The sequence below is a fragment of the Ovis aries genome, chromosome 6 (assembly GCF_016772045.2).
Source record: "Ovis aries strain OAR_USU_Benz2616 breed Rambouillet chromosome 6, ARS-UI_Ramb_v3.0, whole genome shotgun sequence".
Taxonomy (NCBI): Eukaryota; Metazoa; Chordata; class Mammalia; order Artiodactyla; family Bovidae; genus Ovis; species Ovis aries.
Window position 1 is genome coordinate 16,363,393 of NC_056059.1, and position 26,450 is coordinate 16,389,842.

Here is a 26,450-nt window from a genome sequence, read left to right on the forward strand (position 1 = left end):
TCCAATGGCCTTGGCAGCTCCAGTTATTTGCATCCATATGCTAATGAAAGACCTCCGGCTCGGCTCCCACCCGCGCGGCCCGCCCTCCGGGGCTCTCCCGGCCCCGCCCACGGGCTGGGCGAAGGTGAATGCATTATGCTAATCAGGCGGGCTTCCGCCCGCCCCTGGAAGGGGGGCGCGCTGCCACGGGAGCCGCGGGCTGGAGGCCGCTCGCCGGGAGTGGGTCGGGGGAGGGACGCCGCTCGTCGGGGCGCGCGCGCGCTCATACACGAGCATCCCGGAGGGTATTTAAGGCTCGCACACGCCGGGCTGCGGAGATACTTCGGGCGGCCGCGGCTCGGGCCTCGCGACTCGCGTTTTCTCCTTGGGTATTTCTTTCTCCTCTCTGCTCTTGCCCCCTTGGCCACCCTTTTTGCACCGCGCTCTCGCGGTCTGTGTCAGCCTTTTTTGCCTGGAACTGAATTTAGGTGGGAAACGGAGATAAAACACCGAATAGGTAGAAATAAGGGAAACAGGCGCAACAGGTCCGGGGCTCTGTGGCAAGGGTCAGCGGCGGCCCCTCGCAGCGCCTCTGCCGCTCTCCCCCGGACCCCGCGCGGCCGCTCTCTTCAGAGGAGGTCCCCATCCTCGGAGGGGCCGGGAGGGACACCGGGGGTGTGGGTTTCTTTCTGGATTTTACCTTATCGCCCCCGGTCCGCGGACTGAGGGTGCGTTTCCCTCGCAGCTGGGAGGGGAGAAGAAAGCGGAGGATGGTCCAGGTCTGCGGTTCTCGGCGCTGATCCATCCTTGCGCTCCGGCTCCGGCTCCGACTCCGCCAACTAGTTGTGCAGCTATCGGGACGAACTTTGCAGGAATCATCCTTTTTCTTTCAAGATTATTGGAAGTGCTAGAGGGTGGGAGGCGAAGCCGAGACAGCCGACCCCACCACAATGCTGGTGAAGAAGCAAGCAGGGAAAGGCGGGGGGCGGGAGCCGGGCTCAGAGGACCGGAGCCCAGCCGGGCAGCGTTGTGTCCGCCCCGTGTCGCCATGCGCGGCCCTGGCGACCCTCCTGTCGGTGGTGGCCGTGATGTCTTGTGTGTACCTGGGGGTGAAAACCAACGACCTCCAGGCGAGGATCGCTGCCCTCGAGTCTGCCAAAGGAGACCCTTCCATCCGTGTGCTGCCTGAGTGTGTGGATCAGCTCAAAGCAATGGTGCAAGAGAAAGTGGAGCGACTTCTGGCTCAGGTGTGAAAGGCTGGGGTATTTTGTACGTGGATAACATCTTACAGTCGTGATTCTGTGCACATGACCAACCTCTGCCTCACTGTGTGCAGATGTGGTATGGCTTCTGTACACATATGTGTTAGGCCACCATCTCCGCTTGCCGTAGCATATGTTTGTATGTGCACATCCTCTCATACCACCCTCTCTGTATCATCTTCCCTTACTCTTCTTAATGTTTGCATGCTAAACATATATGGAAGTCTAAAAGGGGGAAAGGTGGCTAGAATGGCACCTACGCTGGCATTTTAGCTCTGTCTAGTTTCTGAAGCTGTGTGTGGATCTTTCCCAATGTTGTGAGAATATTCCTTGCAGAGATAACGTCTGTTAGATCCTTCACACAGTATAAGAAGGTTAAGGTCATTTGTGTTATTAACATAGCAATAGGATTGGAAATTACTCTTAAAAGTGAAATAACTACATGTGATTTTATTACTTCACGCATTGCATGTTTTCATGTTAAATGTTTAAAAAGAAAAAAATAGTCGCCTTGTTTATTTATTTTTGGTAAAGGATTCAATGCCATGGGTGTTTGTGAATGCAGAGCCATTGGAGTTGAGAGTTGAAAGGAATCTGTGTTATGTTCATCAAAACCAGGAGTGCTTTAGAGTACAGTTAGGGATTTTCTGGGACCTGCTCTTCCAATAGAGAGGTTGTTGGCAGTAGTGGCAGCACAGCATGATAAGTAGTTGACATTTATGTATAAAATATTGGTTGTTTTAAAACTCTTAGCTTACCTAAAACTGCAGCATGTTAATACTGACTGTACAATGACCGCATATGCCTGAGCTGAGAGGGAGGGAGATGGTAGTTGAAGAATGAAGAACGATGTTCTACAAGTCCCACAGTCTTGATGCCATCTCAATGGTCGTTTTCTTTTTTTTTAGGGCTTGGGTACTGTTGCCTTTTGACTAGAGACCAAATACATATGTAAACGCTAGTTTTGCAGGCTGGTAAATCAGGCATATAGCCAGAGTCCCTAAAGAATCCATTTCTTTGCAATGCTACTTATGATTGTTAATACCTCTTCTTTTCCTCCAGAAGTCCTATGAACACATGGCTAAAATAAGAATCGCGAGAGAAGCACCTTCAGAATGCAATTGCCCGGCAGGTAAAATGGAACTTATTTCATAAGGTTTCCTCCATAGCAGAGCATTTTGAAACAAAGGTCCTATGTCTGTCAAATTTACCTGTAATAATAGTAAAGAAAGAATGCAGACCCAACTTACTTTAATAAAATCAACATGTCTGGGTAAAAGAATGGCAGATAAAGCCACAAATATTATTTTAAGCAGCATACCAAGATTTGCTAAGGGAAAGCAAAGAAGATAGAGATCTTCATCAGAGAAAATACCTGCAAGATGATGTCCAAAGACAAAGTTCTTAGTTTCACAGATTCAAAGTTATTCTTTGGTTTTACTTGCTTTTGTTATCTATAGTGAGAAGGATTGCAGAGAGCATTAAACTTGAACTCCTTAGTGGCTGATACTGCATTAGTACAGATTTCTGTTTGTTCCCCTTGATGGACGATCATGTTAACAAACCACCTTCACTTCTTTGCCTGCTTTTATTTTCTATAGGAAAGGTTCTCTCTCTTATCCTATAGCAATGAGGACTGAAAAGAAATTAGTTTTTTATCTTGAGCTTCTCATTATGAACTACTGTGTTCTCAATGACTTCTCAGAAAAGGCTGTTACATTTTAACCATTTTTCTGTGTGGCTTTAGGGAACTATATTAATGACCTCCTTCTATATTAGTAGAAGGAGGGAGGAGAAAGACATCAATGAATCAAAATCTCTGGGTAATCATTAAATCTTCCTTCACAGACCTCTGAGGCTTGGTGGTCAGTCTTCTGTAAACCTACAATTTAGAAGCCTTTGGAATATGTCCATTGGAAAGTATCTAGTGGCTTCAGCTGAAAGAAGTCATGAAAAACTCCCATGAGTCTTGAGATTTTTGTTTCAGATAAATGTTGTTAATGTATTTCTGAACAAATTAGTTTCTTTTATCATCATGTATAGGAAAGTAAGTCTCACATTTTCTTTCATGTTCAGGAATATGATACTTAGTTACCTACACTGTATGGAAAGACTAGTTCCTATATTTTTTTTTCACATTCTGAGGTTTTTGCCTCATGATAATTTGTTTTGACACAGCTAAACCAGGTACCATGTGTAGAAATTTCAAATGTCAACTCCTGATTGTATGTCATAAGAATTTCACTGTTTATATTGTGGTATATTATCGACCCTAATGGAGCTGTACTTTTGGAAAATGAAGCCCTTGCAATTGGGAAGGCATATAAATTAGGTAACAGGAAAACAAAGCACTAATGTTTACATTGTATGTTTCATTCTTGGTTGTTTAAAGTTGGGAAACATCTCAGAAGTCAGAAATTCAAGGAAGGCACTTTTCTAGTGCAGGAATTAGCCCACAACAACCTCATCAGCCTGTAGGGATTATTTAAATTCCCAAGACAGTTGGTACAGGACTTCACTGATCATACCACTCAGAATGCAGCATTTTCTGTATAGAATATTCTCTCTAGCTGTGTGAAAAATGCTTAGTATTTAATTAATGAGACTCTTAGTGAACTTGGTAAAGAGTAGAAAAGTGACAACCACAGCCCCCGAGTTCTGTTTTTTTAGGGGTTTTAACTTCTTCATGATGTTTGATGTGAGTTGGTTGTTGAGGTCTAATTTGCAATCTGGAAGAAAGTAATTACATTTAGAGTTTACCTGAGATAATCTTGGATGATCATTTGGAATCATTTTTCTTCTAAACGTGATTTAACTATAAACGGCCATTTCACCGTAATAATAATTAAGTAAGTGATTTCCTTGGCATTTCTATTGGGTCTTAGGATGGCTGCTTTACTTTCTTGCCACCACTAGAGCTCCACATTACACCAGTTTTCACCAGGTTACTTCAGAGGTAAACTTTTGAAGGTGCATATTCTAATACACAGAATTAGACAGCTTTCTTGCTGACAAATCGCTGTTATAGAAAACACTGTCTTCTACTTGTGCAAGAATTAGACAGCATCAAAATAAAGGCAATATGTTGAAAATAGTATCCTGGGGGGAAACCAGCTATTTTGAGTTATGGTCAGCAAGATATTGTTTTAGGGAATGGGCTGGCCAAGAGGATTAGAAAGGAGATACAGCACTTCCCACCTGGTTTGGCTTTCCCCTTTGTTTGCAGTGACTAAGAGTTGTCACCCAGACATCTGTTTGCAGGGCAGAGTGAGACAAGTCTGTGACCTCAGCTCAGTTCCTGTGGAGAGATGCCCACCCCTTGAAGTTGACACTCTTGTTGACAGTCTCCATCACAGAGCCAAGGACTGATAGCAAAGGGCTGCTGTGTTATTTGTGTTCACTTTTTGATAGAATTCAATACCAGTGAGGTTTATCTAGGTAGGCTACAAACAATCATAGAATTGAAAGCTTTTTTTCTTCTTCTTTAAATTGGAGTATAATTGCTTTACAATGTGTGTTAGTTTCTGCTGTACAACAACATGAACCAGCTATATGTGTACATACAGACCCTCCTTCTTGAGCCTTTTCCCCACCAGCTCCCCCATCCCAGCCTTCTAGGTCATCACAGAGCACCAAGCTGAGCTCCCGGTGCTCTGCAGCGGCTGCCTACTAGCTGTCTGCTTTGTGCCTGGTAGTGTAGAGACGTCAGTGTTCCTCTCGCCACTCACCCCCGCTTCTCCTCCCAAACTCCCCCTCCATTCCCCGCCTGTGTCCACAAGTCCCTTATGTCTGCACGTCTACTGAAAGCTTTTTTTTTTTTTAACAGAAGAAGGAAAATTTGAGGGAAAGTTTATTTGATAATAAACTATTGTCAAACAGTTTTTCATTGTAGGGGAAGCATTCTTGCATTTAATCTTCACAACAACCCTAAGAGTTAAGTATTAGTAACCTCATTTTACAGGTGGAGAAACTGGACTCAGAGAAGATGACTAACTTAACATGGTAAAGGCAAGGTCAGGATTCATGCCCACATCTGACTGAGTCAAACACAAAGTTTAATGAGGAACTGAGGATGCATATAGGTTTTGGAGCTGAACAGCTCTGGATTGGAATCCTAGGTCTGCTACGAAGTAACTGTATTACCTTGGTCAGACTAATGAACCTTCCTATGTTCCAGTTTCCATCTGTAAAAAAAAGTGACTAATATTACTTTCCTCATAAGTTGATAGTTTACCTAAATTCTGGCATATTAGTGGCTATTCATTAGATGATATCAGTTACTATTCTTTTTAATATATTATGTGTTATTTGACTCTGATCTGGTCCATGGGGACGCGGGATATAGATGGAAAAACGGAGACCTGAAGATGTATGACTTACTCAAAATCCCACGGCTAGTTAATGACAGGTTTTGGATGAGAGCACTGTGCTTAATTAAGCAAACATATCTGTAGGCCATTTATGCAGATAATCAAGTGAGTCAGTATCTCTGGGTGCTACATCAGTGAAGATGTTATAGATACTATATTAGTCTACTAAATTATTTTTACCAAAATTCTAGGAAAAGCTTTTGACCTTGTAGGTAAATCATGATTGTAGTGGATAGAACCACGGCTTAAAAGAGTATGGGAATAAAGAATGTCTTTGCAGTTTTGATACCAGATATTTACAAAAAGAAGTGCTTTGACTAATTTTCATGCTTATTTTTTAACAGCTTTATTGAAGTATATTTTATAGTATTTAAGAATATTATTTAAAAAATTAAAAACAATTTATGGAGCTGGGAAGCCATCACCACAACCCAATTTTAGATCACTTCATCATTCCCCAAAATTCACATTTACTTTTTTCAGGTGCTCAGGAGAAGGTCTATTTTTTGAATATTTGCTTTAAAGAAACCTCAAAATAAAAAGTTTAAAACCATACAAATTAGAGTTCTGTTTAGCAGAATATTTGATTTAGCAGTAGCTGAACCATGAAAATTCAGCTGACTTCTGTGGCTTGGCCCCTGTAAAGCTTGACCCTCATAGGAGAGAATAAATCGGCTCTTTCCTATGGCTGTAGAATACCATTTGGGGTTCTGTTCTTAGAGTCTTACATCAAGTATGTACAGATCAGGCATATTTATGGGAAGGCTTCTGTGTTCCAACTTATAAAGAACACTGGGAACCAGGCAGATAAACAAATGGTGTTTAGATAACAAAGGTTTCTGTACGTTACTCATCAGTTGTGTTGCCTGCCCAGAGTCTTAGAGAAAAGAACCTCTGTGGCAAAATGGACAGAGAAGGTGAATGGGCAATAAGGAATCCAGAGTTCTAATTGTGATGACTGATAGTGAACTTTCTTCATGACAGCATTTCTGGAGGAGCAATCAGGATCTACCAGTAGGATTGTTTTAATGATAGACCCTGGTATATTCAGATAGAGAGCCTGTTCTGATCAAGGGGTTGCTTATTTGTCATTGGGGTCATGGACTGTAGATCTGTAAATTAGTTCAACAAAAAATCCTGAAGCTATTATGTCTGGCAAGTGAGAGAACTTTGGGGGAGTCCCAAAGAGTTGTTCAGTTGCTCAGTCATGTCCGACTCTTTGCGACCCCATGGACTACAGCACACCAGCCTTCCCTGTCCTTCACTGTCTCGCACAACTTGCTCAGACTCATGTCCATTGAGTCGGTGATGCCATCCAATCATCTGGTCCTCTATCATCCTCTTCTCCTCCTGCGCTATATCTTTCCCAGCATCAGAGTCTTTTCCAGAGTCAGCTCTTTTCATCAGGTGGCCAAAGTATTGGACCTTCAGCTTCAGCATCAATCATTCCAATCAATATTCAGGGTTGATTTCCTTTAGGAGTGAGTATATTTAGGTTATTCTTAAATCTTATTTTTGAATAAGATTCTCTTATAACAAAATTTTGATAAAAATATAGTGGGGAAAAAAAAAGAACCCAGAGTTCTAACCCTGCTTTTGCCATTAATGTGTTATACAATCTCAGGGAAATCACTTTCAAGAATGACTTTTACAGACTCTATTTTCGTATCTCCCAGATAGCAGTGTTGGACTAGAATGATTTCAAAGGGCATTTATCAGTTCTCCAGGTATGAAGAGCCTATTGTGTGCTAACTATCTTGACACAGGGAAAAGGCTGATGAACAAGTCAGACTTGATATCTGCCCTCATGGCACTTACATTTCAATGAGGATGACAGACATTTTGAAATGACTTGAATTCACCAGCCTGACAAGTACAACCCAGAGAAAGTACAGTGTGCTTTGGAGCACGTGACCAAAATTTCATCCATTCTGTTAATACTATGGATTTTCTTTCCTTTTCATGCGGAAAGAGACTTTCATATTAGGAGAAACTTATAACATGAGAAAATCTGGCTTCTGATTACAAATAAGGACTTTAGCAATGGATAAAAATACACCTGGCTTTTGTCTTTCCAAGAATTTATGGCCAGATGAAGGTACACTGATAGCTGGTTTATACTGATATCCAACTGAAACAAAAAGTGCCTTTGGTATATAAAAGGCTGTGGTAGATAGCATGGTGATCTGTTTCTCTACATTTCTTCGGAAAACAGTGAGATTTGGGCCGAAGAAGAGTTGAAACTTCCTACCTGGTGGTACTGAAAAGTTCCACTGAATCGGGCTCCCCTGCATTCACAGGTTATGATGAAGTAGTGTAGCATATCTAGTCATCTACTAGAAATAAAAAAGGTTTATCCCATAATTTCTGAGGTCCTTCCATACCCTCCACGTCCATGGAAATGGTTGGACACAAAGTCATATTAGATGTCGGTAGGTAGAAATACTTCTGATTCAGAAATATGAATGCCACAATCTCTAGTGACTCCTCTTGTGGCAACTTCTCAATCTGGGGTGGAAAAATGTTACCTGTAATTTTAAGGTCGTGCGTCCTTTCCCATCATATGAAAAGACCTTTCAATTACCTTGCTAACATAAATTCGCTTCATCATATAAAACTGTATTTCCTACTAACATGGTTTTCCACTTATGCTGTACATTTTTCTTTACCGGCTACAAAATGAATGGAAAGAGTGAATCAAGTCAGGACATAATAATGTATAGATTTTCAATTATGTCAGGCAAAGAATAGTCAGACGCGGTTTGCAGAAAGCAAGCAAATTAAAATGCCATAAATGTTATTTAAATGAGACTAGCAGGCATTCCCCTCCTCTACTCAGGCCAAACAATACAATGTGACATGTGAGTGCCTCCAAGCCTTCATGTTAAATGGTTTCAGTCCTAATGAGTACAGCCGTTTGAATGTAACACTTCTAGTTGGTCCAGCAGTGACAGCTGACAAAATGCCTTGTCTCCTGAAGAACGGAGGACAAATTACCTCTTGAAGCCGGTTCTCTTGTTTTTCAGCTTCTCTTCTATTTCTCTTGTCTAAAAGTCATTGAGAAGCAAATCCTTCAAATACTCTTTTCGCCTTCTTACTTTAGTAATTCTGTTTTTCTTTCCTCAAGCTGGGAGTTATTTAAGAGAAGGGTATACATTCTGTGCAGGGGTTTGTTGTTTCCAGCTCAACTGAAGAATGTATAGGTACAAGTAGCCTCTCAGGACCTTGATGACCTCTGTGCTTCTGATGGTTTGTAAGTGTTCAAAGCCAACTACCTGGCATGTTTGAATGTCAAGATTAGGTTTAGGGATGGAGAAGGAGGGCATTGCTTCATTGACAAGATTAGGTGAACGGAAGGCTAGTGGGGAATACACCAGAATCAGGACTCTTTTACATACAGTTCAAGGGACACTGGTTTCTGCAGGGGGAGCCTCACTAGACACTCATCAAAATGACATCACTCTATGTTATCTTGTGTGGATACCATCTAAAACCTATTATGAAAAAGTGTTTTTTGTTCCTCCTTCCATTTTATAATGGAGGAGGAAATGGCAACCCACTCCAGTATTCTTGCCTGGAAAATTCCATGGACAGAGGAGCCTCGCAGGCTACAATCCGTAGGGTCACAGAGTTGGACATGGCGGAGCAACTGATGATGAACCACTTTATAAAGGCTACTTGGTGGTTTGTTGGGAGCTGAGAATATGAAAAACATGTTATGAGTCAGTCTGGGCTGACGCAGTAGCCCAGCTAAACCCAGAATCATTCCTATCCTCCCTGGTTTGCCAATACAGGTCAAGTTCCATGCAGTGATTTAATGCACCATGATATTTAACACTCTTTTAAAGAATTTGTGTTAAAAATGATGGCAGCGCACCCAAATATGGTTTAGACATGCATCGTTACTGTTTCATATGGATTGTGTTCAGCAACCTTGCAATTTAAAAATGTGTTACGGTCAACTTTTAAAAAGGAGGAGATGCTTTAAGGGGGAGGCAGAAGTAATTGGAAATTCACTTATGACTTAAAATTGAGCACTTTTCACTGGTATCATATATTTCTTCATAGGAATATTGCATGTTTAAGTAACAGGATTCCTTGAAGAAATGCCACCAGATGGCAGGCACCTTCCCTTTGTGACCACTAGGAGGAGAAACTGAGCTGAACCAGTGGGACTGTTCTGTTACCTGCTTCTCACTTAAATTCCTAATAGACTTCTACCTCTCACATTGTTTGCTATGGAAAAGTTTAATGGATTCAATATAGTTATTAATAATGATGAAGTTTAAATCTATCACTTGGTTTGTTGTTTTGCTATTTATCCCGTTAGATCTTTGTTTCCTTTTCCCATTTTTCTGCCAATAACCCATGGATTTTTAAAAAAATAAATGCTTTGTCTAATTTAAAAAAAAAAGAAAGAAAAAAGTTTAATGGAAGGAACAAGTAATCTCTTCCATCTGTATTTGAAGACTAGGCTGTCTTATCAGCTTTAAGATATTTAAAATAACCTAGTAAATTGTACTTTTGTATTTGTCAAAATTTAGTTATTTAGTAGATAAATTCACATATATAAACTTGAGGCTGGTGTTCCAATAACTAGAATAAATGAACTAAATGTAATTGAGCTTATCAGCTGAAGATTTTGTGCTGCTATTTTGTACTTTCTCAGAATCAAGAATTGTTTGGAATTGCTATCATGCTTTTGACATAATTTCATTTGGAGGCTCCATTTCAACTTCAGTCATCACATAATATGTTAGTTGGAACGTGTTCTTGATTTTTGTCATACTGTGCCTCTTAGTCTGATTGGTTCGTCTGATGTGCCAGAAATGCCAAAAACTATGTGTTCATTTGGGTAATCATAATTCTGATTTGGGGCTTCTTCCCAGGTGACTGAGTGGTGAAGAATCTGCCTGCCAATGCAGGAGCTGAGGGTTCGATCCCTGGGTCAGGAAGATCCCTGGAGAAGGAAATGGCACCCCACTCCAGTATTCTTGCCTGGGAATTCCCACAGACTGGAGCCTGGTGGGCGACAGTCCATGGAGTTGCAGAAGAGTTGGCCACTCCTTAGTCTCTCAGCAACAAACAGTTTTGATTTTAGGAGCTCTAGGCTTCTGGATTATGTACACAAAGTTTTTATTTTTACATTTTAAATGTAATTAGCACATATTTAAATATCATTTTCACATTTAGGCTAAGTGGATGAATTATAGCCAGCCCTAGCTTGTGCATTATGATAATATAGTCAGAATATGTCTAACTAGAAATACTTCCGCTCCAGTATTCTTGCCTGGAGAATCCCAGGCACAGAGGAGCCTGGAGGGCTGCTGTCTATGGGGTCGCACAGAGTTGGACACGACTGAAGTGACTTGGCAGCAGGAACAGCAGAAATAGGTCTGGTTGTGGCAAAGGTAAAATGTATTTTTCTTTTCTCAAATATTTCAGATGTAAGGAAAGTGAGAAGAGAGAGAAAAAAAGCTACCTAATCTCTTGGAATCATATCTCTTTACCATCATGTAGCAAGCTTGGTACTTTAGAGTTCCTATTGTAAATCTAGACAATGGTTAAGAGAGTAAGAGCGATTCTGTCTCCAACATCCTCTTTTACTCTTGTAGCAGCTAATGGGAGAGAAAAATCTTGTAGGAGTCTCTCCATCCAGTCAATTACAGAGCTAGAATGGTGGTATTATTTTTGATCCTTTATATGCTAAAGTCAAATGTGCCTGGAACTTTGACACAGTTCTTTCTCAACATTCCTGTATCTTTAGGTCAGTTCTGACAGTTATTAAAGGTAAGTTATTTATATTGCCTTTCTAGGAATTGTGAAACTCCAATTTGTGTCTTCAGTTCAGTTAAGCTGCTCAGTCGTGTCCAAGTCTTTGCGACCCCATAGACTGCAGCACACCAGGCCTCCCTGTCCATCACCAACTCCTGGAGTCCACCCAAACTCATGTCCGTTGAGTCAGTGATGCCATCGAACCATCTCGTGTCCAAGTCTTTGCGACCCCATAGACTGCAGCACACCAGGCCTCCCTGTCCATCACCAACTCCTGGAGTCCACCCAAACTCATGTCCGTTGAGTCAGTGATGCCATCGAACCATCTCATCCTCTGTCGTCCCCTTCTCTGCCTGCCTTCGATCTTGCCCAGCAGCAGGGTCTTTTTTCAAATGAGTCAGCTTTTCACATCAGATGGCCAAAGTATTGGAGTTTCAGCTTCAACATCAGTCCTTCCAGTGAACACCCAGGACTGATTGGTGTCTTAAGGGCTCCAAAATCCAGCTGGCACTTAAAAAATGTGGATGACATGATAATAAGATAACATATTTCCATAAACCATGGAAAAATTGCTGGCAAATTCTAGGGCTTTGCCAGTGAACTTTGGAATACTAAAAATCATATTTCTACTGAAGAAATTAGGGCTCAATGTCAGAGCAGACAAAGTTTGAATGGACACAAGCATCTTAAAATAGATGCCTTTCTGAGGATGGTTATCAACATGGTTGGGTGTCAAATGAGTTAAGTGTGTCAAGGGCCATGTGTCTCTCATGGGCAGATCCTGATGCTAATTACTATGTGGTTTCACAGAGTAATTGCAGTCAGCTTCCTGAGGGAGTGGGTTGGGAGTCCATTTCTACCAGTCTCACTTATAAGCTCCATGGCTGGGGTTCTGGTTTGTATCTGTGTATCTCTAGGGCTTACTGTAGAGTTCTCTATAGAAAGTTAGCTATAAAAGTTCATAATGATCATAATGAAGATCTGTCAACTTGATTTGGTTGAGAACTTTTTTTTGTGGTTTATCTCTACATATACTAATTATCCTTATCCCTATGCTTTTTAAACATTTTCTCTGAGGATTTTTGGGGCCAAAGCATATTAAAGCTAATACAAATCTTAGAGGTCAAGTGGTTCAGGGGTTTCCTAACATTTCTCAAAGAGCCTGAAACTTTAGAAAAAAATGAAATCTTATGAGGAAATCCAGTATATAAAATTGTATATAATGTTAGCCACACACACAGTGATTAACCTTGGAGGTCAGAGGAGACAGAGGCCAAAACCTTATATGATCTTTTTTTCCATTACTCACTTCACTCCCCCATAGTGGCCCCTGAGGAACTCCAGAGAATCTTAGAAATCCTTTGGATACTGTTAATAGATTACTCAAAGTCCAAGCCCCAGTGTGACCCCAGCTCCTGTGTCTAGAGACACTGTGTGTTTGTCAATACATAAACCCTCTCCAAAATTCTGTAACTAGAAACATTACAAGGAAGGATGGAAACAAAATTGTATATTAAAATGAATGGAATCCAGAAAGGACTATTAGTAAAATATTGTCCTTTAATAGTTTTAGTAGCCTAGCAGAGGAGATGCAATAATAGAATTGGCGCTGGAAAACTGTGAAAGTGAATTGTGTAACTGAGCGTGGGACTATGTGTCAGGAAATCATCTCATCCCTTTTCTTAAAGTCACTTAGTTTTTAAGCTTCCAAGTCACAGTATTGTTGTTTTTCTAGTGTTTGTTTTTTTTTTTTTGTGTGTGTGTGTGTTTTCATATTTCTTCCTATGTATTTTTACTTATTCTGTAATTTTGGATATGTCTATAAAGCTTTCTCACCAAGTTACAGCAATCCATTGCCTCTTTTATATTTGTATTTAAAGCAATTGATTTTCTAAACTAATAGTGAATACTTGGTTTGCAAAGTAGTATACAAAAGATAACTATCCTCAAATTATGTTATTTATAGAAAATTTATATTGTGGAAAGGTTATTATTAAAGATACTTGTAAGATCTTTGAGACTGTCTTTCTGATCTGATTCTTATTATGTTAAACTGATGATGTTTAGGTATTAAAATTTAAATTGACAGGGTAATGTGAATATGTGAATTGCACATCTGTGTTTAAATAATAATGGGAATTAAAAACATTTTAGCCAGTGCTGAAGGGATATATGTAATACCTTTCAGAAAGAAAGTGTAAATCTGGGTACAAGCATTCTGTAGCAAACACTGCAAAACTAAGTTGGAAAGACTAAACTCTTCCTCCCATTGAAATGAAAATCCAGTGTCATCGCAGTGCTGTTTGCTGTACTGAGTAGCTAGTCGTGGACAGTGGTTTGGTCAAGTGCAACACCTTGATTCTTATTGGACAGATAACAGAATGGCAGCTGTACATATTACTGAACTTCGGTGAGCAATTTATTTTCTCCTTAGTACACTGTGGGCTTTCAGGAAGTCTGGGAGAGAAAAATGACTTTCCTTTTTTAAATGGCTTTGTAGTTACTTTGCCTTTTGAGAGAAGACAGAGCGGCAAAGATAGGCTGACCTAGTACTAATGGCTGGAAAGACCATTTATGCCAGCCAAAGCTACTGTGAGCTGTAAAAGAGAAGTCTAACCAAACAAACTGTATCCCCTGAATTTACTGTCAAAACGGGAAAGATATACTGACAACTTCCCAGGAGTTTAAGCAGTGAGCTTGACAGCGTGGCTTAGTATTACTATACATGGTATGCACCTGGAAGTTTTTAATTAAAGAACTCTAGCGTGGAGAAATTACACACGTAAAGGAACTAGGGCCTTTATGTTCTTGCATAGTTTCCTTCTGTGCATGGTTATTTAATGTTCTGGATTTCCCCTATTTCTGAGGATACATTCTTGAATATTGCTTTGGTTCTGCAGTCAAGTTTTGTATAAGGAATGCTCTGTGTTGGTAGTAAAGTTTATGTTATTAATGCCAGTTTTAGAATGTTAAAAAGTTAATTTTAAAAAAACTTAAAAAACATTTTTAAAATCTATTTATTTATGGCTGTGCTGGGTCTTTGTTGCTGCGTTGGCTTTTGTCTAGTTCTGGTGAGCGGGGGTTACTCTCCACTTGTGGTGAACGGGCTCCTCATTGCAGTGGCTTCTTTGCTGTGGAACAAAGGCTCAATAGTTGTGGCATACGGGTTTTGTTGCCCCATGGCATATGGGATCTTTACAGATTAGGGATCAAATTTGTGTCTCCTGAATTGGCAGGCAGATTCTTTACCACTAAGCCACCAGGGAAGCCCCCAAAAGTTAAGGCAGAAAATATCCTTGAGTTGAGACGTCTGAGGTATACTTTCTGTTTTTTGAAGTCTCCATTTTTGTTTAACTGTAATCCTATACCACTAGCATTTTGAATGTTCACACTGCTTTTGCAGGTATAGGATGTGGTGAGATTAATAATGTTCATTGAACTCCTAAAAACCAAGAATGAACGCAGAAAACACACCCAGAGACAGATGTGATTCTCTATCAGGCTATATCCATGAACAGGCATTGCCCTAAAGTGAGCTGTTGTTGGCAAATAGAATGGACAAGGTTATCTTCGGGGTGTAGCCATGTATCTGTGAAACTGCAAAAATAGAGGATCTCCTATGCTCTCAAATAAAAGCTCCCATTCTAGTCAAACCTCTCTCCTCTCCATCCTCTCTTCTTCTCTAGCATGAATATAACTCTATTTTGCCCCTGTTCTATGGATGACACTTTACCTGGCTTATAGTCTGCCTCTAAATTGACCATTCAGAAGCCTTGTCATCCTTAGGTCCCCAAACCTCTAGGCTTTTCCTGGGCAATATTATACTTGTGATTAAATCCAGCAACATAAGTGAGAAAACATCAATGGCAAATGTCAGTATTCTCCCAAATTTCAGAAAGTAACTGCTTCCCCCAAATTACTGTTAAAAGATAATTTTCCAAAAAAGGTAAAATCAATGAACACGTGTTAAGGATTTTACTTGAATCAATAAAGAAGTAACTGGTAAGATGTGATAACCAGTTCAAAGTAGAATTTAAAGACAGATACATTTATAGATCTAGAATATTGAAACTAATATATAAATGGAGGGAAAACTGGACTTTTCCTCAGTAAGAAAGAAAAATCAGTTGCATGCAGAATTTGAATGTCTATAGACAACAGTTAATTTTTTTTAATGTACTAAGTTTTTAAAGTTGGTGTTTCGTTGTTTTACAGTGTGATGTTAGTTTCTGCTGCACAGCTAAGTGAATCAGTTATATGTATACATGAATTCTCCTTTTTTTTGGATTTCCTTTCCATTTAGCACAGAGCATTGAGTAGAATCCCCTGAGCTGTACAATGGGTTCTCATTAATTATTTATTTCATACATAGTAGTGTGTATGTCAATCGTAATCTCCCACCTCACCCACGCCTCCTTCCCTTCCTTAGTGTCCGTGTATTTGTTCTCTATGTCTGTGCCTCCTTACATCTGTACCATTTTTCTAGATTCTGCATGTATGCTTTAATATATGATATCTGTTTTTTTTTTTCTGAATTTACTTCACTGTGTATGACAGTCTCTAGGTCCACCCATGTGTCTAATTATGTGACTTTGTTATTAGTTATCTACAACTTACAGCATTTTACAATAGCTTCCAAAGAATCGGGTAAGCGGGACAGGTGTGCTCTGGATTATGCATAGTTTCCTGTTGGAGCATAAGTTTTCCCCCATGTTACATGAGAGCAACTTCACAGGAAAAAATTCTTTTAGGTAAAAACAACAACAAAAAATTTTTTTTTTACACTTCAGTGTAATAATGGTTGTTTATTTTCTGTCTTTATCCTTGTTCTTATCTCATGGGTTGTGTGGTACTCAGTTTTCTTATTGTGGCTAAAATTATGTAAAGGACAGTTCCTTGCAGTTTGACTTTAAATGCTTCATTTACTAGACCCATGGTGGCAGTGTTGATTGCTATGCCTGTATTACTAGTATCCTGGACAGAAGTGGCCTTTAAAATGGTAACGCTGAAAATTTGTTTAAGGGAGAAACCACTTTGGAAGACTCAGCTTCCTGTGTTTGGGTATCAGTGAGTGGTTCTTCTAATGTAAAGGGAGGAATTGCTGACCTTGCTCTTGTGTTTTGGGATACGATGCCCAGGCAATTATTTCTACACGGACCGCATTTGCTTGGTGTGAGCATGTGGCTGGCTCTGGGGTCCTGTGCTGCTATTTTGGACATCCTGGCTTTGACTTCAGTTATCATATTTACTCGTTTGGCTTTTCACTGGGCACTCCAACCAATTCCCTTCATATTCATTCCTGCGTTTCCACTTCAGATGGTTGTCTTTAGTCCATACTGGGCTTCCCAGGTGGCGCAGATGGTATAAGAATCTGCCTGCAATGCGAGATACCTGGGTTCGATCCCTGGGTCGGGAAGTTCCCCTGGAGTAAGAAATGGCAGCCCACTCCAGTATTCTTGCCTGGGAAATTCCATGGACAGAGGAGCCTGGTGGGCAACAGTCCATGGGGTTGCCAAGAGTCGGATATGACTGAGTGGCTAACACTTTCACTTTCTGAGATTTATTTCCTGTTCTTGGCCAGTTACCTCTCCTATTGTCTCTGTTTTGTTTGATCTTCCTTCCTGTCTCCTGATACCTGTGCACAGTGTTTACTTACCGTCTCAAAGAGCCCAGCCCTCAGCTGCCCAGGGGTATAGATGCTCTTCTCTGCTCCAGCCTGTTTCAGTTGCTTCCACCTTTTGACTAAGCCCACTGAACTTTTGGCAGAAGAATGACTGAAGCTATATAGGGGCCCTCCCATATGTTCTTAGAAGAAAGTATGTTAGAATAGGGGCTGGGTGGGTGGTGACACATTGAACTACATGGTGACTGGCCAGCTTTTTTGGTAGGGAAGTATTTACCTTCTTCAGAAGCAGTTTATGTTCTGGGAGTCTCCTATTACTAGATAGAGGAGAGAGTTCATTATAAATATTAAATATTTTGTATATTACTATGTAAAATTTCTATTTTTTAGGTAGTAACTGACCTCTGGTGTTACCTAACTCCAGCCACCCCTGACAAAGACTAAGGGATTGTGTGTACAGTAGTCTTTAAATGTCTTTTTATTCAATTAATAAAATATATATTGCCGTTTGCTATGAATGACACCCTGTGCCATATGCCTTACCATTTAAAGAAGTAAGTAGGCTGCTAAACACTTACAAAGGAACAGTGGTATTGAAACTGCAGACTGGACTACAAGGGAAGTAAAAGCTAGCAAAATATAGCCTGTAGCCAACTGTATCTAATTTTAATGGGTTTAAAACTACAATGATAATTGGTATTTGAACTCATCATTCCAGTTCATGTAGTTTTCGTGAATTCAAAAATAGCAACATGTTATTAAATAAGTTACTTGGATTTTTAAAAAACTTTTTCTAGAAAATGGCAAAGTTCACTAATGAATGTTGTGATACTTTGGAGAAATGCTGGCTACATGCCAAATCGGGTGATTTTTCTCAAGATAAATTATCTTTGTGAGTTAGTTGTTAGGTCAAGCGTAATGTTTTTAACCTTTCTGCAGGCTACTTTCCATTGGCAGTTATTTTTACGGAGACTTACAGGCTTTCTTAAAAGTCAGTTCAGATTCTATGGCCATGTTTTCTAGTGAGGACAGAATCTCTGGGACTTGGCGAGACTCTTGGCTTTTAAAGAACAGAGTCCATTCAGGTGGCCTTAAGTAAGGAGGAGTGCAGGGATTCTGAGCTTTGTCACTGTTGACACTGTGGGCTGGATAATTCTTTGTTGTGGGGTGGTCCTGCGCACTGTACAATGTTCAGCAGCATCCCTGGGCTCTCACTAGATGCTAGTTGCACTCCGTTTCTAGAATACAAAACATGTTTCAACATTGCCAGATGCTCCTCAGGGGTGGAAATCACTGCCAGTGATTGCAGGATGCGATTGTGTTGGTCGTGTCTGATTCTGTGCAACTCCATGGACTGTGGCCCGCCAGGCTCCTCTGTTCGTGGGATTCTCCAGGCAAGACTACTGGAGTGGGCTGGTTTTTCCTCCTCCAGGGGATCTTCTTGACCCAGGGATCAAACCCACAGCTCCTGCAACTCATGCATTGCAGGGGATTCTTTACCATTGAGCCGTCTGGATCCCCAGTCAGTAAGGAAGGCAGGAATATCAGCTCCACAGCAGGCTCCTCTAGAAGAACAGGAGATGGAAGGTGGTCAGAACAGTCAGGACGTATTAACAGGATCATCCCCTCATCTGGAGGCGGCCAGTGCAGCGCCCTCTGAGCTTTAAGCATTCGATCTCTGCTTCTACTGCTTTTGTCATGGTTGCTCTTCTCTCCCCCTTGTGGTAAAAGAAAGTATTGCCCCAGGTCGACCTCCTTTGTGTTTGATTATAGCATTATTTGGAGAAGGCAATGGCACCCCACTCCAGTACTCTTGCCCGGAATATCCCATGGACGGAGGAGCCTGGTGGGCTGCAGTCCATGGGGTTGCGAAGAATCGGACACGACTGAGCGACTTCACTTTCACTTTTCACTTTCGTGCATTGGAGAAGGAAATGGCAACCCACTGCAGTGTTCTTGCCTGGAGAATCCCAGGGGCGGGGGAGCCTGGTGGGCTGCCGTCCATGGGGTCGCACAGAGTCGGACACGACTGAAGTGACTTAGCAATAGCATTGTTATTATTATTAAAATCATACATACATATGACAACAAACAAACATTTGTATGGCACACAATGTTTCCCCCTAGAGGAGACTGCTGTTACTAGTTTGTTGTGTATCTTCCCAGTACAAACTGACTTACATCATTCTTTTTCAAGGCTATAGAGTCATCTGTTGTATAAACATACCACGATGTATACAATAAGAAGACAGATCACTTTAAAAAGTTTAGACATTGCTTCCTAGTTCTTTTCCTATTTCCTGAAGGAAGATTGCTTTGATTTATACTTTTATTCTACACAGCCTGATGCTGTACCTGTGGCAGCTTAATAAATACTCATTGATGAAAGATACTCAGTTCAGTTCACTCACGCAGTCATGTCCGACTCTTTGCGACCCCGTGAACTGCAGCACACCAGGCCTCCCTGTCCATCACCAACTCCTGAGTTTACCCAAACTCATGTCCGTTGAGTCGGTGATGCCATCCAGCCATCTCATCCTTTGTCATCCCTTTCTCCTCCTGCCTTCAAATCTTTCCCAGCATCAGGGTTTTTTCAAATGAATCAGCTCTTCACATCAGGTGGCCAAAGTATTGAAGTTTTAGCTTCAACATTAGTCCTTCCAGTGAACACCCAGGACTGATCTCCTTCACGATGGACTGGTTGGATCTCCTTGCAGTCCAAGGGACTCTCAAGAGTCTTCTCCAACACCACATTTCAAAAGCATCAATTCTTTGGTGCTCAGCTTTCTTCACAGTCCAACTCTCACATCCATACATGACCACTGGTAAAACCATAGCCTTGACTAGATGGACCTTTCTTGGCAAAGTAATGTCTCTGCTTTTAATATACTGTCTAGGTTGGTCATAACTTTCCTTCCATTGAGTAAGCGTCTTTTAATTTCATGGCTGCAGTCACCATCTGCAGTGATTTTGGAGCCAAGAAATAGAGTCTGCCACTGTTTCCACTGTTTCCACATCTATTTGCCATGAAGTGATGGGACTGGATGCCATGATCTTAGTTTTCTGAATGTTGAGCTTTAAGCCAACTTTTTCACTCTCCTCTTTCACTTTCATCAAGAGGCTCTTTAGTTCCTCTTCACTGTTTCCCATAAGGGTGGTGTCATCTGGATATCTGAGGTTATTGATATTTCTCCTGACAATCTTGATTCCAGCTTGTGCTTCCTCCAGCCCAGCATTTCTCATGATGTACTCTGCATAGCAGTTAAATAAACAGTGTGACAATATACAACCTTGATGTACTCCTTTTCCTATTTGGAACCAGTCTGTTGTTCCATGTCCAGGAATCATGTATGCTTCCTGACCTGCATACAGATTTCTCAAGAGGCTCGTCAGGTGGTCTGGTATTCCCATCTGTTTCAGAATTTTCCACAGCTTATTGTGATCCACACAGTCAAAGGCTTTGACATAGTCAATAAAGCAGAAATAGATGTTTTTCTGGAACTCTCTTGCGTTTTCAATGATCCAGCGGTGATTGTTGGCAATTTGATCTCTGGCTCCTCTGCCTTTTCTAAAACCAGCTTGAACATCTGGAAATTCACAGTTCACATACTGCTGAAGCCTGGCTTGGAGAAATTTGAGCATTACTTTACTAGCATGTGAGATGAGTGCAACTGTGTGGTAGTTTGAGTATTCTTTGGCATTGTCTTTCTTTGGGATTGGAATGAAAACTGGCCTTTTCCAGTCCTGTGGCCACTGCTGAGTTTTCCAGTGATATGCTGATGATAAATATTTAACGACCACTCTAAAAAAGAAGCCCCAGTTTACAGCATTTGTAGATTTCCAAGATGTGAATATCCCACCAGAGTCAGTTGAAAGCTAACAAAATGACATTAGGAAGCGATAAGTTTGGTTGTTGACTAGTTTCGTTTTTCATATAATTTATCTCATTGTAAGGTTATATAGTTTAAATTTTAATAATGACTGTTTTAACAATAAACTTCCTAAATCCTGAAAAGTGAAAATTGGATTTCCCGAGTCAGCATCCAGTACCCATTGGCACTGGTATCCCTGATTCCATATAGAATGTATTATGTGGTTCTTGATAATGTCTCCAAATGGTAATGCTGTCTTTGATAGCATTTTAGAATCTCAGTGTTGTGAAGATCTTTAAAGGCTATGCAGACTTAACATTGTACCTGATAGTTGAATTCCCTCAATGACATTTTGACTAAATGATCATAACTCATTATTATTTCTTGAATAGACCATTCGATCTTTGGACCAGTTTATTACAAAGCTTCTTCTGTTTGTTAGGTTAAAATTCATCTTTTGGGCATTCACCATTTGATTCTGTATACCATCCCGCCCTGCATCATAAAAAAAGAATTCAAATACCTCTGTCTTGTGACAACTCTTCAAATATGTGGAATCATCTATTCTAATTTCTTATTGAGAGTTTTGTTCTAAAATGCCATTGACTTATTGAGACATTTCAGGGTGTCTGCTTCTTTCTTAAAATGTTGCACATTGATTTGAATAAAGCCTCAGATGCCTGGTGGTCATCTATGAGGTGGAAGGAGAAGAAAACTTCCCTAGTTTTATATACTCTCCTGCAAATTCAGCCTAATATGACAGTAATTTTCTTTCTGGCTCCATAATTCTATTAACTGACACTGAGTTTAATATTGATGAAAACCTTTAAGTATTTTTCATATATGCTTCTGTTAAGGCCTGTCTTTCTCACTCTTGATTTTGCAGTTTTGTGTTTTGGGGGGAGTGGGGAGGCAAATCAAGACTTTATATTGTATTCACTAGATTTTCATCTATTTTTATAGACCCAAATCCTAGCCTTTCAGGACTTGTTGGGATTGTGATTCTTTCAATACATTTCCAACTTTTTTTGGCTTCATATGATCTGGAAATTTGATGAACTGACCAGCATGGTTTTCTTCTGATTCTGTGATGAAATGCCCAAGCTTAACAGAGCTCAGGAGAGAACCAAATGGCTTTCCAGTAGTCTTTCCCTTTTGCTTACCATTCATCTGTTTATGAGCACCTTAGGAATTGTCTTTATAACAATGATCCATGTACTCTTTTGTCTTTTGTTTATATCAGTGTGTCCAGCTGTGTTCCCCAGAACACCGTTTCTTCTTCATGTTAGCAAACAAGTTTCAAGACAAGTTAGAGATGCACTGCGGTGAACAAATGTAAGCAGGTTTATTTACTGTAGGATATGTGTATTGTGATCTCCAAAATGGGGAAAATAATGTATCATGTTTTAAACATTTATGGTCATGGGACGCTTTTCTGTTTAGATAAAATTATATGTCTAAGAGCCACCTGTTCATGGGTGGATCAGTGCTTTTGTTAAACTAGGGTGTTCTGTCTTCAGATTGGAGTGTAAGAGCCTCCTAACAGCATTCAGATAACTTAAAGCATTCTTCTTTCCAAGTATTGCCCTGGTGGCCCAGGTGGAGAATCCGCCTGCAATGCAGGAGACCTGGATACAGTCCCTGCAGTTGGGAAGATGCCCTGGAGGAGGGCATGGCAACCCACTCCAGTGTTCTTGCCTGGAGAATTCCATGGATAGAGGAGCCTGGCGGGCTACATTCCATGGGGTCGCAAAGAGTTGGACACGACTGAGCAACTTACTGATCTACTATAGTAGATGGGTTACAGGTATACAGTATAGTGAGTAACAATTTTTTAAATTATAGTCCATTTGTGGTTGTTTTAAAATATTGGCTATATTCTCCATGTTGTATAAATTCTTGTAGCTTATTTTACACCTAGTAATTTGTATCTCTTATTCCCTTACCTTTATGTTGCTCCCTTTCCCCATTAACAATTTTTGTCTTTTTATGCCTTATGATTATTTTTAAGTTATAAAAAATAACTTCACAGTGAATAATCTTATATCTTTATGCCTTTGTGTGGATTGCCTATATTACCTATAAGAAGAATTGGTAATTCAAATATTATGAATGTTTCTACATCCCATAATGCATACAAATTACATAGAAAGTGAATAAAAGTGTTGTTCTCTTGGCACCCTGTCTAGCGTAGTAGGGAACTCTTGAAGTGGGGTGGTAGTAAAAGGAATTAGGAAATGGTATTTTAAAATATTTTAAAATTTTTCTTGATTTTATAGTTAAGTGAAATCTCCTCATAATTCCTTCCAAAGTCTGTTCATTTTTTCACCCTTTAACTCTGGTTTAGTTTTTGTGCTATAAATGGGAAAATATTGTAGTTTTGTAAGTACAAAACAGTGAGTGCGTGCTAAGTCACTTCGGTCATCTCTGACTCAGCAATCCTATGGACTGTAGCCTGCCAGGCTCCTCTGTCCATCAGATTCTCCAGGCATGAATACTGGAGTGGGTTGCCATCACCTCCTCTAGGGGATCTTCCCCACCCAGGGATCGAACCCATGTCTCTTATGTCTCCTGCATTGGTAGGCGAGTTCTTTACCACGGAGCCACCAGGGAAGCCAGTATTCTGATTATAATAATAATTTCTGAGGCACTTGACTGTTCTTGAAGTTTTGTCCTGAGGCTTTGCAGAAACTTTGATTTCTGTTGCTTTTATTCATTGGAAAGATGGATTTAAAATGCAGCCAGAAACCTATCAACATTCCACTATATTTTTGGAATATTTGAAGAATTGCTTAGTATGAACTTTATTCTTCATATAAAAACAGGATTTCATGGAGAGGTGAACTAGTTTCAAAAATATACTTGAAGTAAAAACATAATTTAACAGTGTGACTCATCAGTTTCCCATTAGGTTGGTTTTCTGTTGACTGCAAGATGGTACATTGACATATTCTGGAAACTCAGTGAGAATACATGATTATATTAATTGAATTGCATTTGACTGTAACTTAGAAATAACAGTCCCTGTTCTAGAGGTTTTCAGAGAAGAGAAGTGTTTTCAAGGAAGGCAGTTACTAGAGTGACTAGGAAATGGGCTTATATTACTATAATATAGAGCTATAGTCTTTAAAAAAAACCTTCTATTAATCTCTTTACTTTAGTTGTTTTTGTTTAGTCCCTAAATTGTTTCCAACTCCTTTGCGATCCTGTGGACTATAGCCCACCAGGCTCCTCTGTCCATGGGATTTTCCAAGCAGAATACTGGAGTGGGTTGCCATTTCCTTCTCCAGAGGATCTTCCTACCCCTGGGATCTAACCCACGTCTCCTGATTCTCCAACACTGGCAGGCGGATTCTTTACCACCGAGCCACCAGGGAAGCCCCTTTACTTTAGTGTTGCTCTTTATTAACTAGCTGGGCATAATCTGTTAATCCAGTATTTTGGGGAAAAACAGATTAATAACCATTAAGAACTTGGATGTGGCCTTTCGCATTGAAAGCTATTGTACTTCTTGCATATCAAAATGTGCTTTGAGTAGATTGTTAGTGGTGACCAGTGTGGGCCAAGTTGTCCCTTTAGGTCACAGTCGGCTCACATCCACGCGCCAGGTTGTCCCTTTAGGTCACAGTCGGCTCACATCCACGCGCCAGGTTGTCCCTTTAGGTCACAGTCGGCTCACATCCACGCGCCAGGTTGTCCCTTTAGGTCACAGTCGGCTCACATCCATGCACCTTCCAGAATGGATGCTCAGGCCGGTTAAACATTCCAAAGGTGGCTTGAGATATGGAGTGCTGGTCCTTCCCTGCAAAGTTAGAACTACTACTGTTTGATTAGAAAGCAATCTAAAAATGTCAAAATAACTGTTCTTCCCACACCTCCAACTTTAAAAAATACCACATATATTTGGAACCTAGGTTTTCTTTCCTGTTTTTGGAAAAGAGAAAAATTCTAAAAATATAGCAAGCTGATGTCAGGGATTTGTTCAAGACAGCAATTTTCAGGTCGTGACATAAAGTCAATTCATAGCAACCTCATAATCTATAGTTGCTGGGTTTCATTCTTAATCACAAAAGAAAAATTAAGCAATGTCTTAAAAAGTTGTAGGTTTTTCCAGTAGGTCTTTCTACTAGTGTTTGGTATAAGAGGTCTTCTGACTCTGATTATTGAGATTTTTAGTAAAGCCAACACAGAACAGATAAAGTAAATAACCAACACTGGCCTTGACATCAACATGTGCTTCAATCATGGTCTGCCGTTTTTTTGATCATAGAGTACATTTTTTATAAGTAAGATCCATACCACAGAAGTTAGTCATGCAGTTTTTTTTCTCTGAACATCCTCAGTAATTATCTTGGATTTTCTGAATGCAATTATCATTCTGCAGATCAGCAAGGCTTATTTCAAAAACATGACCCTTGAGGCCATCAGGTCAGTTTAGTTTCTTGAGTTCTTGGGACTAGTGTTTTCCATAGTTCTCATAGCTCGTGCTTTCATGTCCTACCAATCTTTTTAAGAAAATAGATCAACCATTTTCTTCTTGGCTCCCTTTTTTCTGCCTTCCATAAGGCTTTTGTTCTTGCCAGCCGCCGTGGTGCTGCTTGCAGAGCCAAAAGGGTGTGTTTCCTTTAAAATCGATAAGATTCAGGTTAAGCATTTTTGGCAAGAATATTTTATAGGCAATACTGTCTCATCCTTTGTTGCTTTAACAGCTAGATACAATGCCGCTGAATGGATGTATAATTGAAACAAGACTGTCAATGGATAAACATTTGGGTTGTTTTTCACCTTAAAATATCTTTTCAACATAGAGTAATGCACTTTGCTAAAGAGAAGACAATACTTAAAATTTGCTCATATTTTCATCTTCTTTGTTCAGGCCTGTTGAAGTGTTTAATATTTGTATGTTTTCTTCGGTCCTAAAGCAGACCCAGAGAGTGAGCATTCACTTGTGTGAAAGACAACAGTTTAAGGTCAATGCAAATGCTTGAATCTCAGTGTGATTATTCAGGCTGTTAAAAGGATCATCACCAAAGACAGAAGTATTTTTGCATTGGCTCTGTTCTGAACGCTTCTGTGAGAAGATGTTTGCTCTGAAGCAAGGGGGTGTAGATCAGTTTGTGGAAGAGCTCTACGAAAAGTAGCTTCCTCATAAGATGATGTAGACCCTTTGCTAGCTGCTAGACCCTACCGCATCTTTCAGTACCCTTAGAATCATTAGATTGGGATTTCTTTATTAGCTCTGACTATTCATGTTTGAACCCTTAATTGTAGGATTTTTCATAAATGGCCTGTTCTTTAGAAAACATTTTTAAAAATATCTTTTATATTAGATTATTTGCTTTTATACACTTTTTTAAACTATTCAAGAACTCATAGTTTGCTTTTAATTATGAGACAGGTATATATATATATATATATATATATATATATATAGTTTTTAAAAATCACAAAATTACCTTCTTAATGGCTAAACACTAAATCAATTGCATTCCTTCCCTTGACTATGAAAATCTCATAACTACAGTTTAAAAAGATTTTAAACTTAAACATTAAACCAGTTGTAACAAAT

At 40.1% G+C, this 26,450-nt stretch overlaps 1 protein-coding gene across 1 annotated transcript in view; it reads left to right on the top strand.

Moving 5' to 3' along the window:
• The first annotated feature begins 313 nt into the window (after positions 1-313).
• Positions 314-26,450, top strand: part of COL25A1 (collagen type XXV alpha 1 chain) — a 497,004-nt gene continuing 470,867 nt past the window's right edge. The window contains exons 1-2 of the mRNA XM_060416804.1: positions 314-1,226; positions 2,304-2,373. Coding sequence (XP_060272787.1) covers positions 930-1,226; positions 2,304-2,373 — 367 coding nt within the window. The 5' untranslated portion in view covers positions 314-929. The remainder of the gene's footprint in view (positions 1,227-2,303; positions 2,374-26,450) is intronic.